The 21,088-nt window shown below is 42.1% G+C and overlaps 2 protein-coding genes across 5 annotated transcripts; both read left to right on the top strand.

Annotated features, from left to right (window-relative positions):
• The first annotated feature begins 4,882 nt into the window (after positions 1-4,882).
• Positions 4,883-8,612, top strand: LOC115684844 (tyrosine-sulfated glycopeptide receptor 1). Its single transcript, XM_030609754.2, has one exon. It carries the CDS (start codon positions 5,082-5,084, stop codon positions 8,316-8,318), a length of 3,237 nt encoding a protein of 1,078 aa, XP_030465614.1. The 5' UTR covers positions 4,883-5,081; the 3' UTR covers positions 8,319-8,612.
• A 4,541-nt stretch (positions 8,613-13,153) lies between these two features.
• Positions 13,154-18,846, top strand: LOC115684893 (uncharacterized protein C630.12). Of its 4 annotated transcripts, none has more exons than XM_030609839.2 (13): positions 13,154-13,429; positions 13,860-13,919; positions 14,010-14,188; positions 14,711-14,846; positions 15,076-15,172; positions 15,487-15,546; positions 15,641-15,741; positions 16,031-16,065; positions 16,152-16,209; positions 17,474-17,548; positions 17,624-17,781; positions 17,864-18,130; positions 18,295-18,846. In XM_030609839.2, the coding sequence occupies exons 1-13, from the start codon at positions 13,292-13,294 to the stop codon at positions 18,536-18,538; spliced, it is 1,608 nt and encodes a 535-aa protein (XP_030465699.2). In that variant the 5' UTR covers positions 13,154-13,291; the 3' UTR covers positions 18,539-18,846. The 4 variants fall into 4 exon arrangements, with proteins under 4 accessions (XP_030465699.2, XP_030465707.2, XP_056169984.1 ...); XM_030609847.2 differs by having other exon boundaries at positions 13,156-13,429; positions 18,298-18,846; XM_056314009.1 differs by lacking the exon at positions 13,154-13,429 and adding an exon at positions 13,458-13,691.
• The last annotated feature ends 2,242 nt before the right edge of the window (positions 18,847-21,088 follow it).

Genomic DNA, 21,088 nt, shown 5'->3' with positions numbered 1-21,088 from the left:
AATAATACTATAATGGCAAACATTAATTGCAAAACACCCACATCATCAATGCACAGAAGCTCTTGTGTATATATATGCACACAAGATTATAGATTATATTGTTTGCTTAATATATAAGTTTATAGAATATAGAGCACATTATTCACTTAGGTGTATAATTTGTTCATAGGAGGTATTTAGGTAGCAGTTATTTTTGTGGAGAAAATACCAAAACCTTTTCCTGCAATAATAAGAGAACAATTCTACTAATTTACAATACTAAATGGCAAGCTTTGAGGCAATATTTTGAGAAACTCCGACATAATATATTCATGCCGATGATCCAAACAAATGCATGATTTTCAAGCCCATATCAATTTCTAGTTCAGAAGGCGGCACACAAAACAGCTACATGTCCAAGATTGCATATCGTCGGCCTTTTGGTGACTCTCAAAATGGATCCAACAATAGTAACACAAAATCTTGATCTTCTTATATAAACTACATTTGACAAGATTATATGTCGATTGGCATGTTGGTGGAACCAATTCAGTCAAACTGCTAAGGTCATACCCAAAAAAGAGAAAATCAAGCTGCTAGGAGGTTGGTTTCCAATTGAATTTAGGTAAGATCTTGGTTAGATCATGGACTCTTGGTTCTTTCTCTTTGGCCATCCCCTGCCACTGGCCGCTTGCCAGTATGGCCACTCTATGTTACTATTACTTGCAAAGCATGATGTCCTAATGTCCATTTATTCTTTGGACAGAATAAATCACATTTCTTGTCATGGAAGTATTTGGAATGACTTAAAGAACCCATGTTTCAGTGTAGCCAATGGGCCTACCATCAACAGTTCTCTCCCATGCCATCCACCAACTTTCCACACCATTGAGATCTTACTTAGGGAGCGAGGATCGGATCCGATTCAACTCGAAATCCAGCTTAATTGATGTGGTTCTAGGTCAATTTTGGAAGGAACCAATTTGGTTCTCGATTGTAAAGCTCGAATATCAACTTACCCCCACAGAGGTCCTAATTCTGGAATGTGAATCGACGATTCCACTCGAGAACCTAGGCCGGTTCAACCTAGTAGATTAAATGATATCGCAAACTAAGTTTCAAACCCTTCCCATTTCATGATGGAGTGCACACTCCCAAACACTCAACTAATGCCTTGTCTCATTAAAAAATTGAAACTAATATATTGAAAATTATTAGCACCATGACTTTGAAAATGCGACAACCCAATTCACAGGTAGATTAAAGAACAAGCTGCTTTGAATCTCTGTTCCCATTCTTCTTAATCGGGACCTTCGAGTTCTAACGCTGGAGTCGATTACCTCTAATTTTACTTTTTCCAAATTGGCAATTTTCTTTTGTAAAAATTATCAAATTGCCGAGATAATGGATGAATTTACTTTTATGAAGCGTCACTTGGATAAATAATAATATAAAAAAAGAAAATCAAGGTAGCTAACACCGTAATAATCAAATCACGTGTTTTCTATTAATAGGAGATGATGGTCGAGATTTGCAAGCAGATATCTATTTTAAGCAAGTAAAAAGCAAAAACGCTTCACCACATTTAGGGCAATTGTTACACCTAGACCGATGATCGAACGAACGAGCCACGGTCCATTATTGACCTGTTGTCTTCAATTCCAATTCGTGGCCGATTTTTGCATCGAACAACACGATCAATTAACATTTGACTTATCCACCAAACGACACGACCTTCGAACCTCCGATGCCGAGAGTACTAACAAACAATCATCCAGAAAACCAAAAGCAGCCTCCAACCCCGTTCTCAATTTCGTCTTATTTTTATAAGCATAACTTGGTCTTTAAGTAATGTCAAGAGAAATTAAATAAAATGGTTGAGTTTGGTGGACTATGATCGCATGGAAGGGAAGCAATTAACAGGGGGAATGTAGGCTCTAGATCTTTTGAATCAGGGGACCCAAGTCATGGTCAGCACGTAGGGGCTGAGCTCCTCATTTGTCCAGAAGCACCTGATTCTGGCAAATTTCTCTAGCATATCATATCAAATGATATGATTTTCGCCGCTTTCAAACTGTCGTCCGGATGTCTCGTTTGGCTAATCGACGAAACGTAAAACGCAATTAAAATCATTTATTCTATAGAAAATAAAGAAATAAGATGTATACAATCATTGTGATGAATGGCGTGGGAATAGAAATCTCTCAAACTTTGTGTGCTCATTCATTCACATCTTGTGTCTCCAGATGAGTCCATGCACAGTTTTTTTTTTTAATGTCTTGAATTACAAAAGTCAAACCTCTAAATCAAGTGGAATCACCCCCTTGGATAACCCCACCACCACTTGCTCTTGTTTCCACGGGCTCTTGGCACTTCAGTTCTAGATTTTGCCATTTGTCTCCCTTTCATTTGCTTAAAAAAAGAAGATCAACATCTTCTCTAAGTTTATTAACGGGCGATGCAGATCAATACTCGCAAATCACTTGCAACAATCTCAGTTGACTTCGACCTCGGACCAAAGAAAAACCCTATCTTATAAACGAGATGGCGATGTCGCGAACCATATGCATTTCGGTCAGCTTTTATTGAATAGTGACTTTGGTGTGACTTGAGAGGGAGAGAGATCATCTCTCCGTTGTTTAATAATATACTCAATCGAGATTCAATAATGGGTGTGATAGAAAACTCCCGATTAATTTATATAGCGTCCACCTAAGTATTTTGAAATGTGTTTTGTCCTCCGGCGGTCGACCACTTGCCTGAGAATCAACTCGAGAGGCCACTAATACTAAATATATGCAACAAGCCCCAAAACAAACCATATAAAGCCTAGGCCATCAATACATCTACACAACAATGTTCTGGCTCCACTGTTGACTTTACAATTTCTGTCCGACCATCCGCAGCTGCATCAGCAGGAATCCACACCCAAAAATTGCAAGTGGGACATATATATTATACCGAAATCTTTCCAATGTCAGAAGCAAGATGATAGCTACAAGCCATGGCCAGACATCCTCAAAGTCCACCACCAACTTAGTTTAAGGTACACGTTTCACGACCTGTATGGGTCTATGGGGAGCACTCAGAAAGATGCATGATAAAAGAAAGAACAGAGCACTAAACGAGGGTTAGAAAGCTTAAAGGCCAATGTGCAATTGAAAACCATGTTGTTAGGTGCTGAAAAAGGTGAGCAGAGACCACTTCAGCTCTTCCCCAACCACAATCTGATCATGAGCCCATCATGTACCAACAAGTTGCTCAAAACCCTTCCATTAAATAGTCCTTTTGGTCAATGAAAAATGCACATATTCTCCAGGAATTAGAAAGGAAAAAGTTAGGTTATTCCAAAGCACCACTAGCGAAGAAATGATTATGTTGATTATTCGCATACTCAAAAGAGAGATTAGAAAAGATATGGTCTGCAGTAATCCAATCCCCCAGAATAAAGCTAGGCTCTATCACCAAATGCCAGGTGTTGATTTCTTGTAAGGGTTTTTTTTTTTTACTTTTTCTTTTCTTTTCTTTTTGAAAGTTTGGAATTTGAAGTGGTTCCCAATTTTTCTAATGTGATTTTTGGGTGCAATTGCAAAGGAGTGCGTTTGAAGATGTTAGTTAAGCAATATCAAATGAGAAGGTGCTTCGAAGATATAAAATTTGATTGTTAGATGCGGGTGATTTTCTTGATGTTGACTACAGAGATTGTTTTTGCACTCTTAATCAATTTGTTCTTGCCACCCAATAGTTACTCCCCTTATTTCTAAAAAAACTGAATTCATGCGGTGTATGCGCACGCATTGAAATACGTCCAAAATCTTCACCTGTAATTATTGGCGGCACTTCACCCCGTCATCTCTCTCTCTCTCTCTCCCTTTCTTGCTTGTTAAATGCTTTCTAATTTCTCATTTCATCAATACGGTGCTTATTTCGTGCCGCATCAGCCTCAACGCGTCAATTCTCTCCGCCGTGTCAACATTGCCGCTTCACCAAACCGACAATGCCGGTTACGGCCCTTCACAAAGAAGGACTTGGCCTACGCATTAATTGAATTAAGAAATCAACCAAACTGCGAGAAATCGCCCGAATTTAGAGGACAGAAACCCGGCTTAAACTCGATGCTCACTCTTCGCGCGCACACAAACATTGAACTATACATCTGATGAAAATCCGCTTCATCTGCTCTGTCGGGTGGGGGGCGTTCATATACGGCCACGGGACCACACGGAGGCGTCGGATGCAATTAGATTTTGTCCAAACTGGAACGGGTTGACCGGACCCTCTCAAATCTAGCAGTGAACAGCAGAGAGAGAGAGAGAGAGAGAGAGAGAGAGAGGGAGCTCTCGCTCTGTTGAATGTGGAAGAAATTTCCCCTGAAAATCCCAACACGGGAACAGACGCCAAGCAAGAGCAAGAGAAGAGGGAGGGGGAAAAAGTCAGCCAGTCGAGTCAGTCCTGATTCGATCCAAAAAAAAAAAAGTCAGTCCTGAAGCGGACAAAACGAAACGCCACCACTGTAATCAAAGCGCTGCTGCAGCTGCAGAAGAGAGAAGGGCAATTAAAAAAAGATGGAATTTTTACACAGGACAGTCTCTCTCTCTCTCTCTCTCTCTCTCTCTCTAGGGGGGAGGGGGGGTGGTCATCCATCAATCATCATCTGCATCCTCTCCAAAAAAAAAAAAACCAGAAGGCAAAAAGTCCACCACACCACCATCCATCTATCCATCCACGGGCGCACCAAAGCAAGCCGCCCTCCCCAAAACAAAGAAAGTAAACGCCTCGTCAGACAGACAACACCTCTCTCTCTCTCTTCCTCTCCCTCCCCTCTCCCTCTCCTTCTCTCTCCCCCCAATCTCATCATAATCATTCATAATCACACCTCCCCCCTCCCTCCCACCATTAAACTTAAGATAATCCCCTCTCCTTTTCTTTAATAATTAACATCGCTGTTTGTTCGTATCAACGTCAGTCTCTCTACTGTATATGTGTGTGTGTCTCTCTCTGTGGTCAATGGGCTTTCTCTGCAACTCCCGCATCTTCTTGTACTTCCTCCACCACCACCACCATCACCACCACCACCACCAATCCATGACACCTCCTCCCCCATGAGGCCTCACTCCCCTGGACCCACCACCACCCTTTGCCCCGGCAGAGCCATGCTCTGCTGCGCCGGGCTCTGCCACCTCTCCGCCCTCCTCCTCCTCCTCGCCTGCCACGCCCTCTCCGCCGCCGCCGCCTGCGACCCCTCCGATCGCGACGCCCTCTACTTGTTCCTCTCCGGCGTCTCCCCGCTCGCCCCCGCGGGCCCGCTCAACTGGACCGCCGGCCCCGGGTGCTGCGGCTGGGAGGGGGTGTCCTGCGACCCCGCCACCGGGCGGGTCGTCCGCCTGTGGCTCCCCGGCCGCCACCTGAACGGCACCGTCTCGCCGTCGCTCGGGAATTTGACCTCGCTCACCCACCTCAACCTCTCCCGCAACCTGCTGTCTGGCCCCCTGCCCTCCGACTTCTTCGCCGCGCTCGGGGAGCTCCGGGTCCTGGACCTCAGCTTCAACGGGCTGTCCGGCGACATCCCCATCCTCCCCGGGGACAACGCCGTCCAGACCCTGGATTTGTCCAGCAACGCCTTCCGCGGCGCGATCCCGCCCTCCATCTTCCGGTCCGGGTTGAACCTGACCAGCTTCAACGCCAGCAACAACCGCCTCGCCGGCCCCATCCCCTCGCCGATCTGCGACGCCGCGAACGACAGTGCCCGCCTCGTCCGCTCGCTCGACTTCTCGGGCAACAACCTGAGCGGCGAGATCCCGTCCGGGCTGGGGAGCTGCTCGGACCTGGCGGTCTTCCGCGCGGCCTTCAATTCGCTCACCGGGGAGCTTCCGGGCGACTTGTACGCCGCGGCGTCGCTCCAGGAACTTTCTCTGCATTTGAACCAATTGAAGGGGCCGATCGGCGATGGGATTGGCAACTTGAGCAATCTCCGGGTTCTTGCTCTGTACTCCAACAACTTCAGTGGCTCCATACCTGGCAGTATTGGGAAGTTGGCCAAGCTTGAGTACTTGCTGCTTTACATCAACAATTTGACTGGATCGTTGCCTTCTTCATTGAACAACTGTGTCAGCCTCAAGAAGATGATCCTGCGGGTCAACAACTTGGGAGGAGACATCTCGGCGTTCAACTTCTCTCCGCTTCAGCAGCTCACGACGCTTGACCTCGGCAACAACAACTTCACCGGTAAACTGCCCCAGAGCCTTTACTCTTGTAAATCACTCACTGCCATTAGATTTGCCATTAACAGGCTCGAGGGGCAAATCTCGCCGGAGATACTCTCGCTGCAATCGCTGACTTTCTTATCGATTTCTAACAATTCCCTGTCAAACATCACCGGGGCGATTGGCATATTGATGAATCTGAAGAACCTCAGTACTGTTACACTGTCCAAGAATTTTTTGGGCGAATCCATGCCTGAAGATGATAGTATAATCGGTTCAGGCGGATTCCGGAGTCTCCAGATTTTAGCCCTAGGTGGTTGCCAATTGACAGGGGAAGTACCCATTTGGCTAAAAAGGCTTAGCGATTTGGAAGTTTTGGACTTATCGCAGAATTACATCACGGGTACCATTCCAGGTTGGTTTGCTGGCTTGCCGAATTTGTTCTACTTGGACTTGTCGAGTAACTTTCTGAGCGGTGGATTCCCGGTTGAGCTAACAAGTTTACCGGCTTTGACATCGGCGAATCCTATTGCTTTGCTGAACCAGACTTATCTCGAGCTGCCGGTCTTTGTCATGCCCAATAACGCAACTAATCAGCAGTATAATCAACTCTCAAATCTCCCACCTGCTATATATTTGTATAACAATAACCTTACTGGTCCTATACCGGTTGAGATCGGCCTGTTGCAATCTCTGCATGTTCTAGACCTCCATCACAACAATTTTTCGGGAAGCATCCCAAATGAAATATGTAACCTTACGAACCTGGAAAAATTAGACCTTTCTTTTAACCAACTAACCGGAGCAATCCCTACATCCCTCAAAGGTCTCCATTTCTTGTCCTCGTTCAGCGTTGCCGACAATGATCTCCAAGGGCCGGTACCAACAGGTGGCCAATTTGACACCTTCCCTAACTCCAGCTTTATGGGAAATCCCGGATTATGCGGTGCAGTTGTACAGAAGCCTTGTAATAGTCAACCCAATGTCCCTTCTATACTGCGTCAACACCCAAATAAGAAGCTCATCGTTGGTCTGATTGTGGGGACATGTTTTATTGCGGGTCTCATGATCACTTTTGGCTTGTGGGTATTCACCAAGAGAAGAGTCAGTCCTCGAAGGGATTCAGATAAAACCGACTTGGACAACATTTCCATGAATTCCACTCTTGGGATGGCTCGGGAGCTTGACAAGGACACTAGCTTGGTGATAGTGTTCCAGGAGAACATGAATGACCTAAAGGATCTCACAATATCCGAAATTTTGGCAGCCACCGACAACTTCAACCAGGCAAATATTATCGGTTGCGGGGCCTTCGGCTTGGTCTACAGAGCAAACTTGCCAAGCGGGGAGAAGCTGGCTGTAAAAAAACTCTCAGGGGACATGGGCCTTATGGAGAAGGAATTCAGAGCTGAGGTGGAAGTTCTTTCCAATGCTCGGCATGAGAATTTGGTTGCCCTTCAGGGTTACTGCATCCATGAAGGCTCTCGTCTACTCATATATTCTTACATGGAGAACGGAAGTCTTGATTGTTGGTTGCACGAGAAGAGCGACGGTCCGGCTCAACTGGACTGGCCCACTAGGCTGAAGATAGCCCAGGGCGCAAGTTGCGGGCTGGCTTACATGCACCAGATATGCGAGCCACACATCGTACACCGAGACATCAAATCCAGCAACATTCTTCTTGATGAGAAATTTGAAGCACATGTAGCTGATTTTGGATTGTCTAGATTGATTCTTCCTTATCATACTCACGTTACCACGGAGCTCGTCGGTACCTTGGGTTATATTCCCCCCGAGTATGCTCATGCTTGGATAGCCACATTAAGAGGCGATGTGTACAGTTTTGGGGTGGTCATGCTGGAGTTGCTTACAGGGAAACGACCTGTAGATGTGTCGAAGCCAAGAGAGTCGAGAGAGTTGGTGAAGTGGGTGCAGGAAATGAGGAAGCAGGGTAAACAGGAGCAAATTTTCGACTCTCTTATCAGAGGAAAGGGATTCGAGGATCAGATGCTGCAAGTTCTCGATGTGGCATGCCTATGTGTGAATGACAACCCTTTCAAGAGGCCAACCATCAAGGAAGTGGTGGATTGGCTCAAGAATGTAGGCATTAATTCACTGACCCCAAATGGAAAGTGAATCTTATTACATCGCTAGAACTTGGTGCCAAAGCAGCCCAAATATCGTGGAATGCCGTTGCTGCAGATTTTTCAGTTCATACACGTGTAACTTGCTTGTGTAGACTAGAGAATGTATTTTCTGGGACATGTACAGGGGAAAGGAGGTGTAATTCAGTGACTCGGTCACTAGCTTTAGGCAGTTGGAGAGTAAATAACGTCATTCGAGGACCATCACTCTTTCCTACTTTCTCTACATGTTTTTACCAGAATGTGGCTATACACACTAAAATGGATTGGTGGCTTCGATGCAAAATTTTGTGTGGTGAGAACTCAGCTTGGTTCGAGTTATGCAAATTTAAGGTTACATTGAAGGAAAAAGGAATACTTGAGCTTGTAAGAGGAAAGGCCATGTTACACTTCCCTGCAGAGAAAGTAGCCATGTTTTCTGTAAAGTAGCAAACTTTTACATGGTTTGATTTCGTCCACCATGTGCTCTGTATCTCGATGCTGCTCGCACACTGTGATATGTTAATAAAGAAAGTGAAGGAGATAGAGTTGGGAAGGAGTGTATTGACAATCCAGATTTCATTTGTCTGGGTTTGTATCTTCTCCTTTCTATTTGACAGTATATGACTTTGTTCTTGTAGAATGAATTAAACCCAAAAGGCAGGGCACGGGGAGTGCAGCAGCAATATGTGATAATCTTCCAGATCATACATAACTTCTGTCAATTGATACTGGCAGCAGTAGATTAGATGAAATGACCATAAATGCTATAATGGTAAATTCTTTTGTTTGATAGAGTAGACGAAGGGGCATGTCGAATGCATGCTCGAAGGAACATGAGGGTAAGTGGGAAGGTCTCGAAGAGCTTCAAAAGCAGACGATCAGTCAAGTGCTGCTACCCTGGATAAGGTGTGGTTCAACTGATAAAGAACAGAGCTCACCTTTGTTTTTGTCTTAGGATGTGAAGAAGCTATTGATCCATCAGAGCTTTCTAGCTTCTTGTTGTGAAGCTTTTCCAAGAAGTAGATGGGATCAAATTCAAATTCACCTGTATCTGATTCAGTAAACTCAGACACTCGAACTGACCAAACTACTCTTAAATTGTTAGGATTAGGTGTTCAAACACAACTAAATAGAGAGTAAAAAAAGATGAGAAAAAAAAATCGAGACACAATGATATATCCCGATTCATCATGTTATTGTGTTGTTACAACTGTTAATTACAAGAGAAAGATATTATATATTGCTCAGTATTTATTCATGGGCATAAGCCCAAACTATTAATAAAATACAGGTCAAAACCATAAAAGCCCTTTGGTATTGCGGGGGCACAACTTCTGTCACGGCGGCTCTCGGATCCCCGCTCGCTCACACTTCGGTGTCTTTCTATTGATAGAGAGTATAAACCACACTCTAACACAGGTAAGGGTGCAATCGATCGAGATAAGTTTGATATTTAGGCTCGAATCGGTTTGAATAATTATTATTCAAAGCTCGAATTCAACTCGATCTTGAGCTTGCACTCGTGTTCATATTCCAAAAAAAAACATGTCCACTATTAGAAAGTTCTCAACTTTTATCTATAAATTGTATATACGAAATTAAAACGTATAAAGTTACCATTACTTGATTGGGCTTGCTTGCGAGCTATTAAGTCAAGTATTTTCAAGCTCGATTTGGCTTACCTTCCTATGTCCCCAGTATAAGACAATGCTTTTACTTGGAAGTGTTAAGTAATACTCGACAAAACAGAAATATCTATCTGAAGATATTCTTATTTCAAATTGGAGAACCTAATATTGCAGTGGCTCATTGCCTGGAATTTAAAAGGACCTTGGTCGAAGTGAAAATGGAAATTGATCATATCCAAAATCATAAATTGCAAATCGGGATCAATGGAATCAAAACCCTAAAACTTTCAATTTGTACAATCAAGTACCTTCATTAGATTGTTGTCGACACGTAATTTTTTACGAGCTTATTGAGTTATTCATTGCGTAAGAAAATTAAGGTTGATCCTGACCCTAAACAAAAATATTATTAATGTACATTGCATTTAGTGGTAATAAGCCAACTTGAGTTGCATTCTAATTGATCTAGTGTAGGGAGTTTCCGACCTTAATTAAAATTAGCTGGAATAAGACCAGCAAGGGCATCAAATCGGCCAAGCCCATAAATCTTTTCCATATGGCCGAAAATTGCTACACACATGGGTGTTCTAAATTAGGAAGGATTGCATTCTTTGATCAAAATGAGGCTATAAATAACATAATTTTCTGCCTAATTTGGAACGAAGAGAGAGAGGAAAGAAATAAGTGAGCAAAATGGATAATAATGGACATATTCATTAGGGTACAATGAGAAGATTATGGCGGAATCTCACTAGACTTACGGCCAGAGCTACCAGCATGTCCGGCGAAATCCCCACGGCAGCTCCGTCGCGTCTGGATCGAGCAGCTCACAGCATGCCAACACCGACGGCCATGCCCACCTCTTCCCGTAGCCGCTCCAGCGAATCCAGGCGTTTCTCCAGCCCAGCACCAGCACCAAGCAATCTCCAGGACGGCAGCTCCTCATCGCCGGCTTCAGCGAGCTCCAGGCGATCCACGGACGACGGCCATCCGTGAGCACTACTGTCCGGAACCACCAGCATCCACGTTACCATCGTTTCGTCTACAACACAGAATCTCAAATTCATGATCACATCCATGCGTTCATCAGTCATTTTCCGTGCCTTGATCAAGTCACACACGTCCGCATATTATATATTCCATACACGAGGCGAGAAGTCACGGCAAGTGGAAGAAGACCGAAAGAAGAAGAAAACTGTGGAGACTCGGTGATGGAGAGGGAGAGTGAAGGAGATGATAGTGGGAGCATTACATGGGAACTTGCAGGAAAACGGTGGATCCGACCTTTTTTGGGTCTTTGCCCAGGCTTGAAGTAAAGCTGAAAACGTTGTGGAAGCCCGTACTCCGGTTCCACGCCGGCGAGCAATCTGCCGAGCTGCTGCAATCCAATCCCTGCCCCGTCTTGGCTCGGCCGCCATCTTTGCCGGTCACCGCTAAGCTCGCCTAGCCGCCGGTCCTCCCCGCTTCGATTCGCTTTGGTCCTCGCTAGGTCAAAACCATAATCTAAGATGTGAGGGTGAGGTTGGTAATTTATGTGGGTTATTTAATTTTATTATATAGTTTAAATGCATGCTATTTAGTAATTAGATCTTAAGGTTGTTTTCATTATGCCTCGACTTGTCCTATTAGTTAAGACGTCTTAGGGCTTAGAATTTTGAGACGAAAGGTCGGACCCATGACATAGTCTTACATGTGATTGTCATGATTGATTGATTAATTGAAATTTGATTGCCTTAAAATAACAAGCCGTCAAGTGAAATTGGTGAGTTATACATATAACATGTATTTTAGTTCGTCACTTAAGTTTATTAATCGCCATGCATATCACACGCCGTAAATTAGTTGCGTGCTTAAAAACTTAGGTGCATCCATGGCTTCGGTTCTTTCATGTTTAGAACCATGCATTTAATTCATACAGACTTAGGATAGTTCATAATTTTTATTAAACAAAAATCAAATAAAAAATGTCATGTAAATTGCATTATAAAATCTCATAATATGGATGTCACATATGTGAATTTCATGCCTTAGGATTAATATAATCACATCATGTAGGTTACTTAATAACTACATCTCATGCGTTGCATATAATTCAATATTTATACAAAGAAATTACAAAAAATTCACATAGAAAAGAGTCAAAAAAAGATTTGCATTTAGAAGTCATGTTTAGGAAATGCATGCATTGTTTGGTTCATAGTAAATATTTTGCAGAACACTTGATGCATAGGATGATAATAAAGAAATTTCCTCATCCTTTTCTAGCAATTTGTTTATTACTTTGATTTATTGAGTGCTAAATAACTTGCTTGCGGCACGCACGATTACCCATCACCTATTAGTAGCTTAGGATTAAAATTGACTAAGAATGTTTGCAAAATATATTTGAAATAAAGAGAAAATATACTCAAAGAGCATTAGAATTATCTAGAGTAATCAAGTTCTCGTCTCTATGAAATTTTTAGTTTACAGAAGTAAAATGTTCTCTCGCATTTATCTTAGGTTTCTGATTAACCCCATAATAAATTAGTGGCGACTTCTAAATGAATTAATTTGCATGTTTAATTAATTATATTAAAACTCCAAGGTTGCGATTGGTGGCATTGGAGAGTCCGCGCTAAGTGTTTGCTTAATAATCTATCAACTTTGTCTAATTTGAATAATGGAAAATGCCGACGAGGCTATTTTCAATACTTTTTAGTAAAGATCCCAAAAGAATTGTAAAATAAAACTAAGAGAAAACTAAAAATAGACAAGAGATCAATTGCTCTCTCGATACGGCGGTAGTGTCACAAGCGACCCTTGCCGGGTCGTCGACCAAGGTTGACAGGATTGGCCCTCGCCATAAGAGGGTCGATTGACCCTCGCATTGAAGTCGTGAGGGGGAAGTCGACCCTCACATGGTGGTGGCAAGGGGCGGCGCCAACGTGGCTAGGCCGACAAGCCCTCAACTTCTTTAATTTTTTAAAATTTTTCGGGCTTTTTTCTAACGTTGCGCTAAGTAGACATTATATCAATGCCATGTGTCATAGAAGAAAATTTGAAAAAGCCACGTCAGTATTTTCGGAGATACATACTCAATTTCATAAATTAAATAAATTTTAAAATAAGATTGCACAAAATTAAAAATTTATATATATTTCGTGAGATTTAGATTTCAATAGTGACAAATCCCAAAAGGGGGAAGGAGGAGGGAGGTCATAGCCAAGACTCGAATTTCGAGGTTGTCACCATCAGAGGAGGAAGGCGGAATGCCAGAAGCTGCTTCTTCCTCTTCTTCTTCTTCGAGGTTCAGTTTCCAAACAGCGACGCTCTAGAGAGAGAGGAGAAGAAGAAGAAGGAGGAGAAGAAGAAGATGAAGCAGGCGGAGCTGACGGGGTTGCTGTGCGCGGCGTGGGCGATCAGCCTTCTCTACGGCGAGATGTTGGCTTACTGGGTCCCTCCTCTATGGTCCTGTTCATGGCCTCATCTCAATCCGCCTCCCACCTCCACGGTGCTTCTCCTCCTCCTCCTCCTCGTCCTATGTCTTCCGTTTCCGTTCTTGATGCGAGGCTTCGCGTTTTACCATCGTTTCTCGCCGTCGTGTCTGTATGTCGTCATTCACCGCGCACCACCCACTGGCTGCAATCGCCGAAAGTTCCTGCCTTCAATTGCGGAGGGCAGGTTTGATTCCGTAACGGAGATCAAAATCCATGCTTTAGCGCCTCGTGCTGTGGGTTGACTGTTCATGAGAAGTATCGACTGTGGGGGTGGAGGTAAATCTGCAATAAGTTATGGATGTTGCGGGGGCGCTCGACGTATGTATGTGTGCGTAATTGATCGGACTAATGCTCGGTTAGGCGAAATTACTTGGGTTATTACCTTTATGGGTTAAGAATGCGCGAATACGTAGTGAAAGTTTGTCCTGTTTGTGCTAATCTCAGATGGGTGATGTGGGAGATCAGAATGGTTATGTTAAAGTTGCTGTTCTGGCTGATCCACAGGTATTCTTGCATAAGTTGTGTTCTCCGTTTGTTGCCGGCGGTGTCAGTTCATGTTCCCCTGCATCTGATACTGATTTTGTGTGTCCCCAGCTGATGGATAGAACGTCTCTCGGCCTGCCGCCTAAATCCTTTGCTTTGGGGATGGCGCAGTTCTATACGGATCTGTTTATGCACAGAGCCTACTTGAGTTCCATTCTGCCTTTCAAACCCGACGTGGTTTTGTTTTTGGGTGATTATTTTGATGGAGGCCCATATTTGTCTGATGAAGAGTAATGCCTGTAGTTTTCTGTATTACTTTTGGAAAAGTTGTGTGCACGAATAACTATTTCACTATGGAATGCTTGCATTTGTGCACCACTCCAGCACATTGATTATTTGGCTTATTTCCTTGTCGTGTTTACTGAGACATCCTACCATGAATTCTGTTGTAGAAGTATGAAGGTTTATGGAATATTAGAAAAAATCAATTGCTTCATATATATACACATCAGTAAATAATATAAGAAAGAATTACTTGCAATTATGAACACGATATGTAGGCAAGGTACCTTTTGTAGAACGGACGCAAATCTGATCTGTTCATTCCCTTAAGATTTAGAGCACAAGCTTGCTGCCGAATTACATTCCGTTCTGTCCCTTTTTTTCACCTTTGGAGTAAACTTAATAGAGCTTCCCACTGTGAAATTACAGAATTCTTTTGTGCATCGTTGTTTTTGTTAGATTGACATAATGTAATTTCCATTTCTGTATTTTTTCTTAAGAAAGGCCATTCACATGTTTTATCCTATTAGATGGCAGGATTCATTGAACCGCTTCAAGCATATCTTTGATCTCAAAACTCAGGAGAAGCATACAGAATATCCAGTCTACTACATTCCTGGAAACCATGATGTTGGTTATGCAAGCCTTCGCTCCCATAAGCCAGAGGTATCTCAATAAGGTGCCCTTATGCATTTTTAGTAGTAGTAGTAGTAATAGAGTTCTGAGTGACGTGCATCTCCATGTCTAATCTGGACAAGAGGCACTTTAACCGGTGTCGTCAGGTTGTAACAGAAAATTAAGGCTATTTGTTTTGCTTTATATGGGGTTTGTCTATGTATTGCTCCCCCACCACCCCGAAAAAAAGTTTGTGCTTTTACTCATTTTCTGTTTTCAGGTTCTCAGTCGGTATGAAAGAGAATTTGGGAAGACAAATCACCGATTCACGGTTGGAAAAGTGGAGTTTATTGCTGTAGATGCCCAAATTTTAGATGGTACGTGAAGATATTTTATTATTGTTTTAATTTATGTTATGCTTTCTTCCATACGCTTGAAAGTTCAAAACTAGTGACCTGAATTAGCATAACTTGCTTGTATACAAATTTGTGTCTTCCATGCATATTCTCAGTTTATATACTTAAGAAATGCCTCTTAGACAATTTCTGAAATCTGAACTACCTAGTCTCATCCGCATTGTAATGCATGCTTTTTTTGTTTTTGTACTTTAAAATACAACTAAAGCATTCGGGAATGGGTCCATTCCTTTAGATTCATATTATTTTGAGGCAGGGGAGTATCTCATTTGCAGGGCGTCAACTAGAAGGGAACGCTTCATCAACTTGGGATTTGGTAAAAGATGTCTCCTTGGGTATGTTATTTCCTTCGTTGATTAGTGAAATATTTGACAGTTCAAATCCATCTCTTTTTGGGAACAGTTCTCAAGATTATTTGCACTTTTCTAGGTTCACACTCAAATCCAAGGGTTTTATTAACTCATATTCCTTTGTATCGGCGTGATTGGACTTATTGCGGACCCAATCGTAATTCTCCGGTCATCAATCAGGTAAGCATAGCTGATTTTTGTTAAGAAGAAATCATTGAAAATATGTGCATCGTCAGTAGCATAGGTATTACATTGTCTCTATCCATAAAACTTTTAGTTTACTTGGACTGTTCAGCAGCATGGTCTTATAAGAGCAATGCCACATCAATGTGGACATTTTATTGTCAGCCAATAAGCTTTTGATAACTGGGAAGTATGGTCCAGATTTAGTCTTGTGGGTCCATACTTCATCACTATCATGGTGATGGTTCTTGGCACTCGAAGTAACATGAATCTCTTTAATTTCCAGAGGATCCAGCGAACTACTGAAAATCAAGAAATAGCGTAAGCGTCTTGTTTACCTTCTTTCTATGCTCAGAATACTCATCAGCTTGTTACGATAAAATTCAGTCTGACAGTTAGTGATACAGGTACCAGAACTACATCACTGAGGAATCATCTAACTACTTGCTGGATTTGGTCAAACCTGTAAGTTGGATTTTGTGTGCTATCTTAATCTGAGATGAAATAATCTGTTGTAACTTGGCCTTCAAATAGTTCTGCTGAATGCATATCTGTGGTAGCACCGGCCTAATTGTGGATGGGACAATTACAAGGCAAGTTCTAAAACTTGTCATGATAATGCACTTGACTGTTAAAACTTTCATTTGTGCATTTAAGTTCTAAAATTTGCAATTTTGATGCACTTGAGTCTTCCATTAACTCCGTCAATTTTAAGAGCACGGAAAATGCCACGTGGCTTTCTTTATTGTTTTGGCAATGCTATGTGACCGCTATTTAAAAATGCCACGTAGATTCTGTCACGAAAACATGACGGGGCTAACAGAAGGACTGAAGTGGACACTGTGACAAGTTTTGGGACCTAAATGCAGGAAATCAAAACTTAGGATCCGAGTGGTTTTAGGTCTCTCGCTGTAATTGTCCTAATTGTGGATTTTTTGGTCTTGTACGTTAGTTCGAAATTGTAGCACCTTAAGGTTAAAGTGTTTACTTTTTTAAATTGTCTGGTATCTTGAAGACTCTAGTGGTGATTTTTGAACGCTTGAGCAGATTTGGGACTAAAGTGAATGTTGAGGATTTTTTTTAGATAGAATAAATCTTGGGGCAGAATTGGGGTTGGACCTAAAGTTGGGTTTTTTAAGGGAATTAGCCACCGAAATAATTGTAGTTAGTGATGCATTTAGTTTTTTTTTATGAAGTCTTATCTTTCAAAAGACACCAAAGTTAATTATTATACTAATATATCACTTAAAATAAAACAAAGAATCTGTCAGAGGTTATCTTACTTCTGGAAATTATAGTTCATTATATTAAGATATATATTTCCTATCAAATCAGCGATACAATAAAGTAATCTTATAAACATGCATATTAAAGAAAAAAGAAATAGTAAAGTAGCTCAAGAAAAGCGAAAAATGACATAGACATTCAATGTAAATGTCATCTGCGTGAGCTCAGCGAGCAGTCTCTTGAACCTTATGTTTTCCGGGTGGGGGGGGGAGTGGTACAGCCCAACCCCAAAGAAGTTTTAAGTAATTCTTTTCTTTGGCTTATTACAATGAGTTGGAAGGGGCCATGCTTGGCTCCGTGGCTGTGCATTGTCAAGGCGCAGTAATTCATTTAGGTTTTTTGTGCTTAGATGAAAGGTCAGGTTAATATGTAGCCTATAACTCGTAAAATAGAGTGGAGCTGTTTATACTTAGTAACAAACTCACATGTAGTTATCTTGTAGGTGCTTGTTCTATCAGGCCATGATCATGACCAATGCACGCTGGTACATAAAGCCAAGTTTGGGGATGTTGTGGAGGTAAGCCCATGGTATTTGGTTGGAACAACCCATCTGGCATCTAGTGTATAACATCTAATGGACAGCGGAATTCAGCACACTGTAGGAACTGTGAGTTGGCAGCAGGGGAACTTACATCCATCTTTCATGCTGCTGTCTGTTAGTAATGTGACAAATTCGACTGCGTCCAATCCACAAGAAGCAGTTTTAACCGAACTCTGCTTTCTTCCTATGCAGACTCACATTTACATATGGTAATTATCTTATCTCACCATCACAATGTGATTTCCTGTTTCGCTATCTAATTCTCATACTGAGAGTTACGGATGTTGTCAGGTACCTTTTGCTGTTTGTCATGACTCTTCTTGCTCTCCTCTTCTGGCCAACTAGTAGCAAGAGCTTTTGGCATCAGATTTGCGGGACTATCGGCCATTTCAGACATCTCATGAGCTCTAATCTGTTTGGTGGAGCAACGAAAGAGAAAAATGAAGATGAAAACTTCGTTTATGAAGAGATTTGGGACGCTGAAGGAACAATGCACCTTATCAAGAAAAGCTTAGATGGCCCTACGAATCGTTCGAGTGACAAAGGTCCAGTAGTAAGGTGATTAAGAACAAACATATTCATACTTCCATTCTTTCATGAGGTCTGGCACATACTTCAAGTTTTCACATTCGCATGATTTCTCTTATTGTGCCAAGCTTTCCTTAATCTTGCTTCTATAGATGCTGAGATAAGTTTATCTGGTTTTTGTGTTTATTTCAAAGCAGGGGTAGTGCTGTCATGCGACCGACAGCAAAAATACAAAATCAGGACTTTGAGGTGTCTATGGATGTAGAGACAAATAGTGATGTTGGCTCTAATGTGAAGCTAGCGCTTAAAACAAGCAAATCTAGAACTAAGATTATCATCCAGAGACTGGTCCGAACGCTACGGATGCTCACCGTCATTGCAGCAGTAAATGTTCCTTTATACATGATGTTACTCTTTAAGGATTGGAATGATAAGTGATGTTCGGAATTTGAAGAGTTTACTCTCCATGATGCTGCTGTTGCTGCCACCGCACAGGACTATACTTTCCAGATCCAAAAAACATGAGCTTCCTCTTCCGTTCCATGAAATCATAGAATCTGACTTCACAAGGTGGGTCTTTTTTGCCTCAGGAAGTCTCTTGTATCGCCACTGGACTGCTCTGGCATTTTTGCTCCTTGTATACACATCAAATGTGTTTGTTGTATTTTCACCTCAGTAATTTATACATGCTACCGGATTGGACACGTGTGTTGCAATTTTGAGCATTGGTTTCGCCATTTTCTATAGCTACATGGGGTTGACTTTGCAAAGTCGAGATGCATTACAGGCAACGTTTCGGTATTTGTTTGTATCACATGCTGGGTGATACGCCGGGAAAAAAAATGTAAATGAAATTACCTTCTGTTTACAAATTTGAGCCTTTATAGATTAACCAGGTCAGGCGAAAACTAGAGGAAAGATATCTGAAGTTGAATCTCCAATAATGGCCAGGAAACATCTCCAATACCCTCGTGTATTTCTGTCAATGTCTAATTATGAACACTAAAATTCAAATGAATACGGAAAATGGAAATAACTTTTGTTCTAGAGTACAAAATTTCAATTAGTCAGATTTATGTATTGAAAAACACCAACCCTGTTTACAGAATTATTTTTAGCGATGTGTCGGGATTTCATTCCAAATAAACCAAAGAAGGAGAGGGAAATCCTGCTACAAGCTCGAGCTTACATAATATTAAAAAAAATCCCATTTTACACCATATTGCTCTATGACTATCAACATTTACTTTCTTTTCAACATCTACTGTAGTAGTGTAATACGAAGTCCAAGAAAGTCTTCCTCTATTAACTTTCTTTATCCTTTACACAATCTAAGTTAGTATATACAGAGAAGGAAGAGACATGTAAGCATCGATCCCTAGAAACCAAATATTATCGTAGTAGGCACTCCAAGAAAGCTTGAAAAGTAAACTTGGAGACGACTCCCCTCTGAAGGTAGAGACAACCCAAAGAGCAGACTGTAAAAGATGCCTGATGATATTAGCCTCCAGATGACACGATCAGACTCTGATGGATTTGGCACCATGGAGCTTCAAAGAGCAGCTTGTATCTCAACCAGATCAATTGGCCTAGCTGGTGGCCAAAGTCTGCTATGGCCTTGAATAACATCTGCAATCTTTAGACTAATAAGACAAAGCAGAATCACACACTATTCTGCTTGTAAACCTTCTAAGAAGAGGCCCAAACAAATGCCAATCATCATGCAACAGATAAGCCGTTGCCCCATCCCCAATAAGGTGCCTTATGTGAGGTTCCACAGCAACTCTAAGCTTTGATAATTTCCTCCAAATATAAGAGGAATTTGTTGTCACATGAATAATCGAAAAGGACTTGTCCCTTGGCTTGTAAAACTCAAGCCAGGAAACCAAATTTGTGAAGTGATGTGTGTAATTGACCCTACCTAACTATCTAAACAAGGAAATGTTAGCAACGTGCACTGTATCCACTTTTCGGGTGACATGTGTTATCGACATTTCCATATTGACATTTTCTCATTGTATTCGCTCAATTAATATCTTTTGGATACTCGTTAATATGACCCACATAACAATCTCGTCTCCTACGTCTTATTATATCTCCTTTTCATCACTGATCTGCAAATAAACTACTATTAGAAAATGGAGATCCCACTATGAATTTTCTCAAAAAAGATAGTCCATTCACGTAAGTATCTTATTAAAACCTCGGACGTTACAACATTTATCATACCTCCGATACACTAAAAAGCAGGCCGATCAGATCCTTAATTTCTCTCAGAAAGAGAACAAAAACTAAAAGGGCTAAAATTGAGTTCCACTAAAGACTTTTCACGGAACAACCCTTATTACATTGAGCCCTTATTGCAATAAGATGCGACATCCACATACAGAAGTTTACACATACATATCACTTCATACCAGCTCCATCAAATCTCCGAACAACCGTCTCGGCCCGGCCGGTTCGTGAAAAAGCTTGAGCGTGCCATAATTTAAATCTCTCCTTCACACGTGTGTCCAAAAACACAACCCTAATGGATTTACACCATTTCGAGTCGGAAAAAAAGGGAAACGGGCGCAACATGGCATAAGGAGAAAAGACATGTCTCGATCGGCCACACCCACAAAGCCACCTGAACCGACCGGGACCATCGCCAGCATCCTCGGACTGACGAAGCTCTCCGACAAGTACTAGAAGATCGAACACCGTTCTGATCTTTACAAACACATGATAAAGGAACCCGATGATGATGATGATGCGAAAGATAAATATCATGAATGAATTAATTAGGGGAATTTATATAGAAGAGGGTTGGGTCGGGTCGGGTTGGGCTTGGACTAGTCATCGCCTTGGATGTACCAACACAGTAACATGGTGGCACAGCGGCGGAGGATGTAGATGCGGGCCCGCTGTTGCCGGACCAACGAAGCACACTTCCTCGTGAGGCCACCGTTGCCCTTCCTCTTGCTGTATGACTTGCATTGCTTAAGC

This window comes from Syzygium oleosum, unplaced genomic scaffold (genome assembly GCF_021117445.2).
Source record: "Syzygium oleosum isolate NSW1041296 unplaced genomic scaffold, Sole_v2.1 Sole_v2.08, whole genome shotgun sequence".
NCBI lineage: Eukaryota > Viridiplantae > Streptophyta > Magnoliopsida > Myrtales > Myrtaceae > Syzygium > Syzygium oleosum.
The sequence above is the reverse complement of the archived record's forward strand: the minus strand, read 5'-3'. Positions and strand labels throughout refer to the sequence as shown.

Coding starts and splice junctions, on each gene's coding strand:
- LOC115684844 (XM_030609754.2), top strand. CDS start 5,082: ATGAGGCCTCACTCCCCTGGACCCACCACCACCCTTTGCCCCGGCAGA.
- LOC115684893 (XM_030609839.2), top strand. CDS start 13,292: ATGAAGCAGGCGGAGCTGACGGGGTTGCTGTGCGCGGCGTGGGCGATC. Junction 14,189..14,710: donor CCATATTTGTCTGATGAAGA/GTAATGCCTGTA, acceptor TTATCCTATTAG/ATGGCAGGATTCATTGAACC. Junction 14,847..15,075: donor TTCGCTCCCATAAGCCAGAG/GTATCTCAATAA, acceptor TTCTGTTTTCAG/GTTCTCAGTCGGTATGAAAG.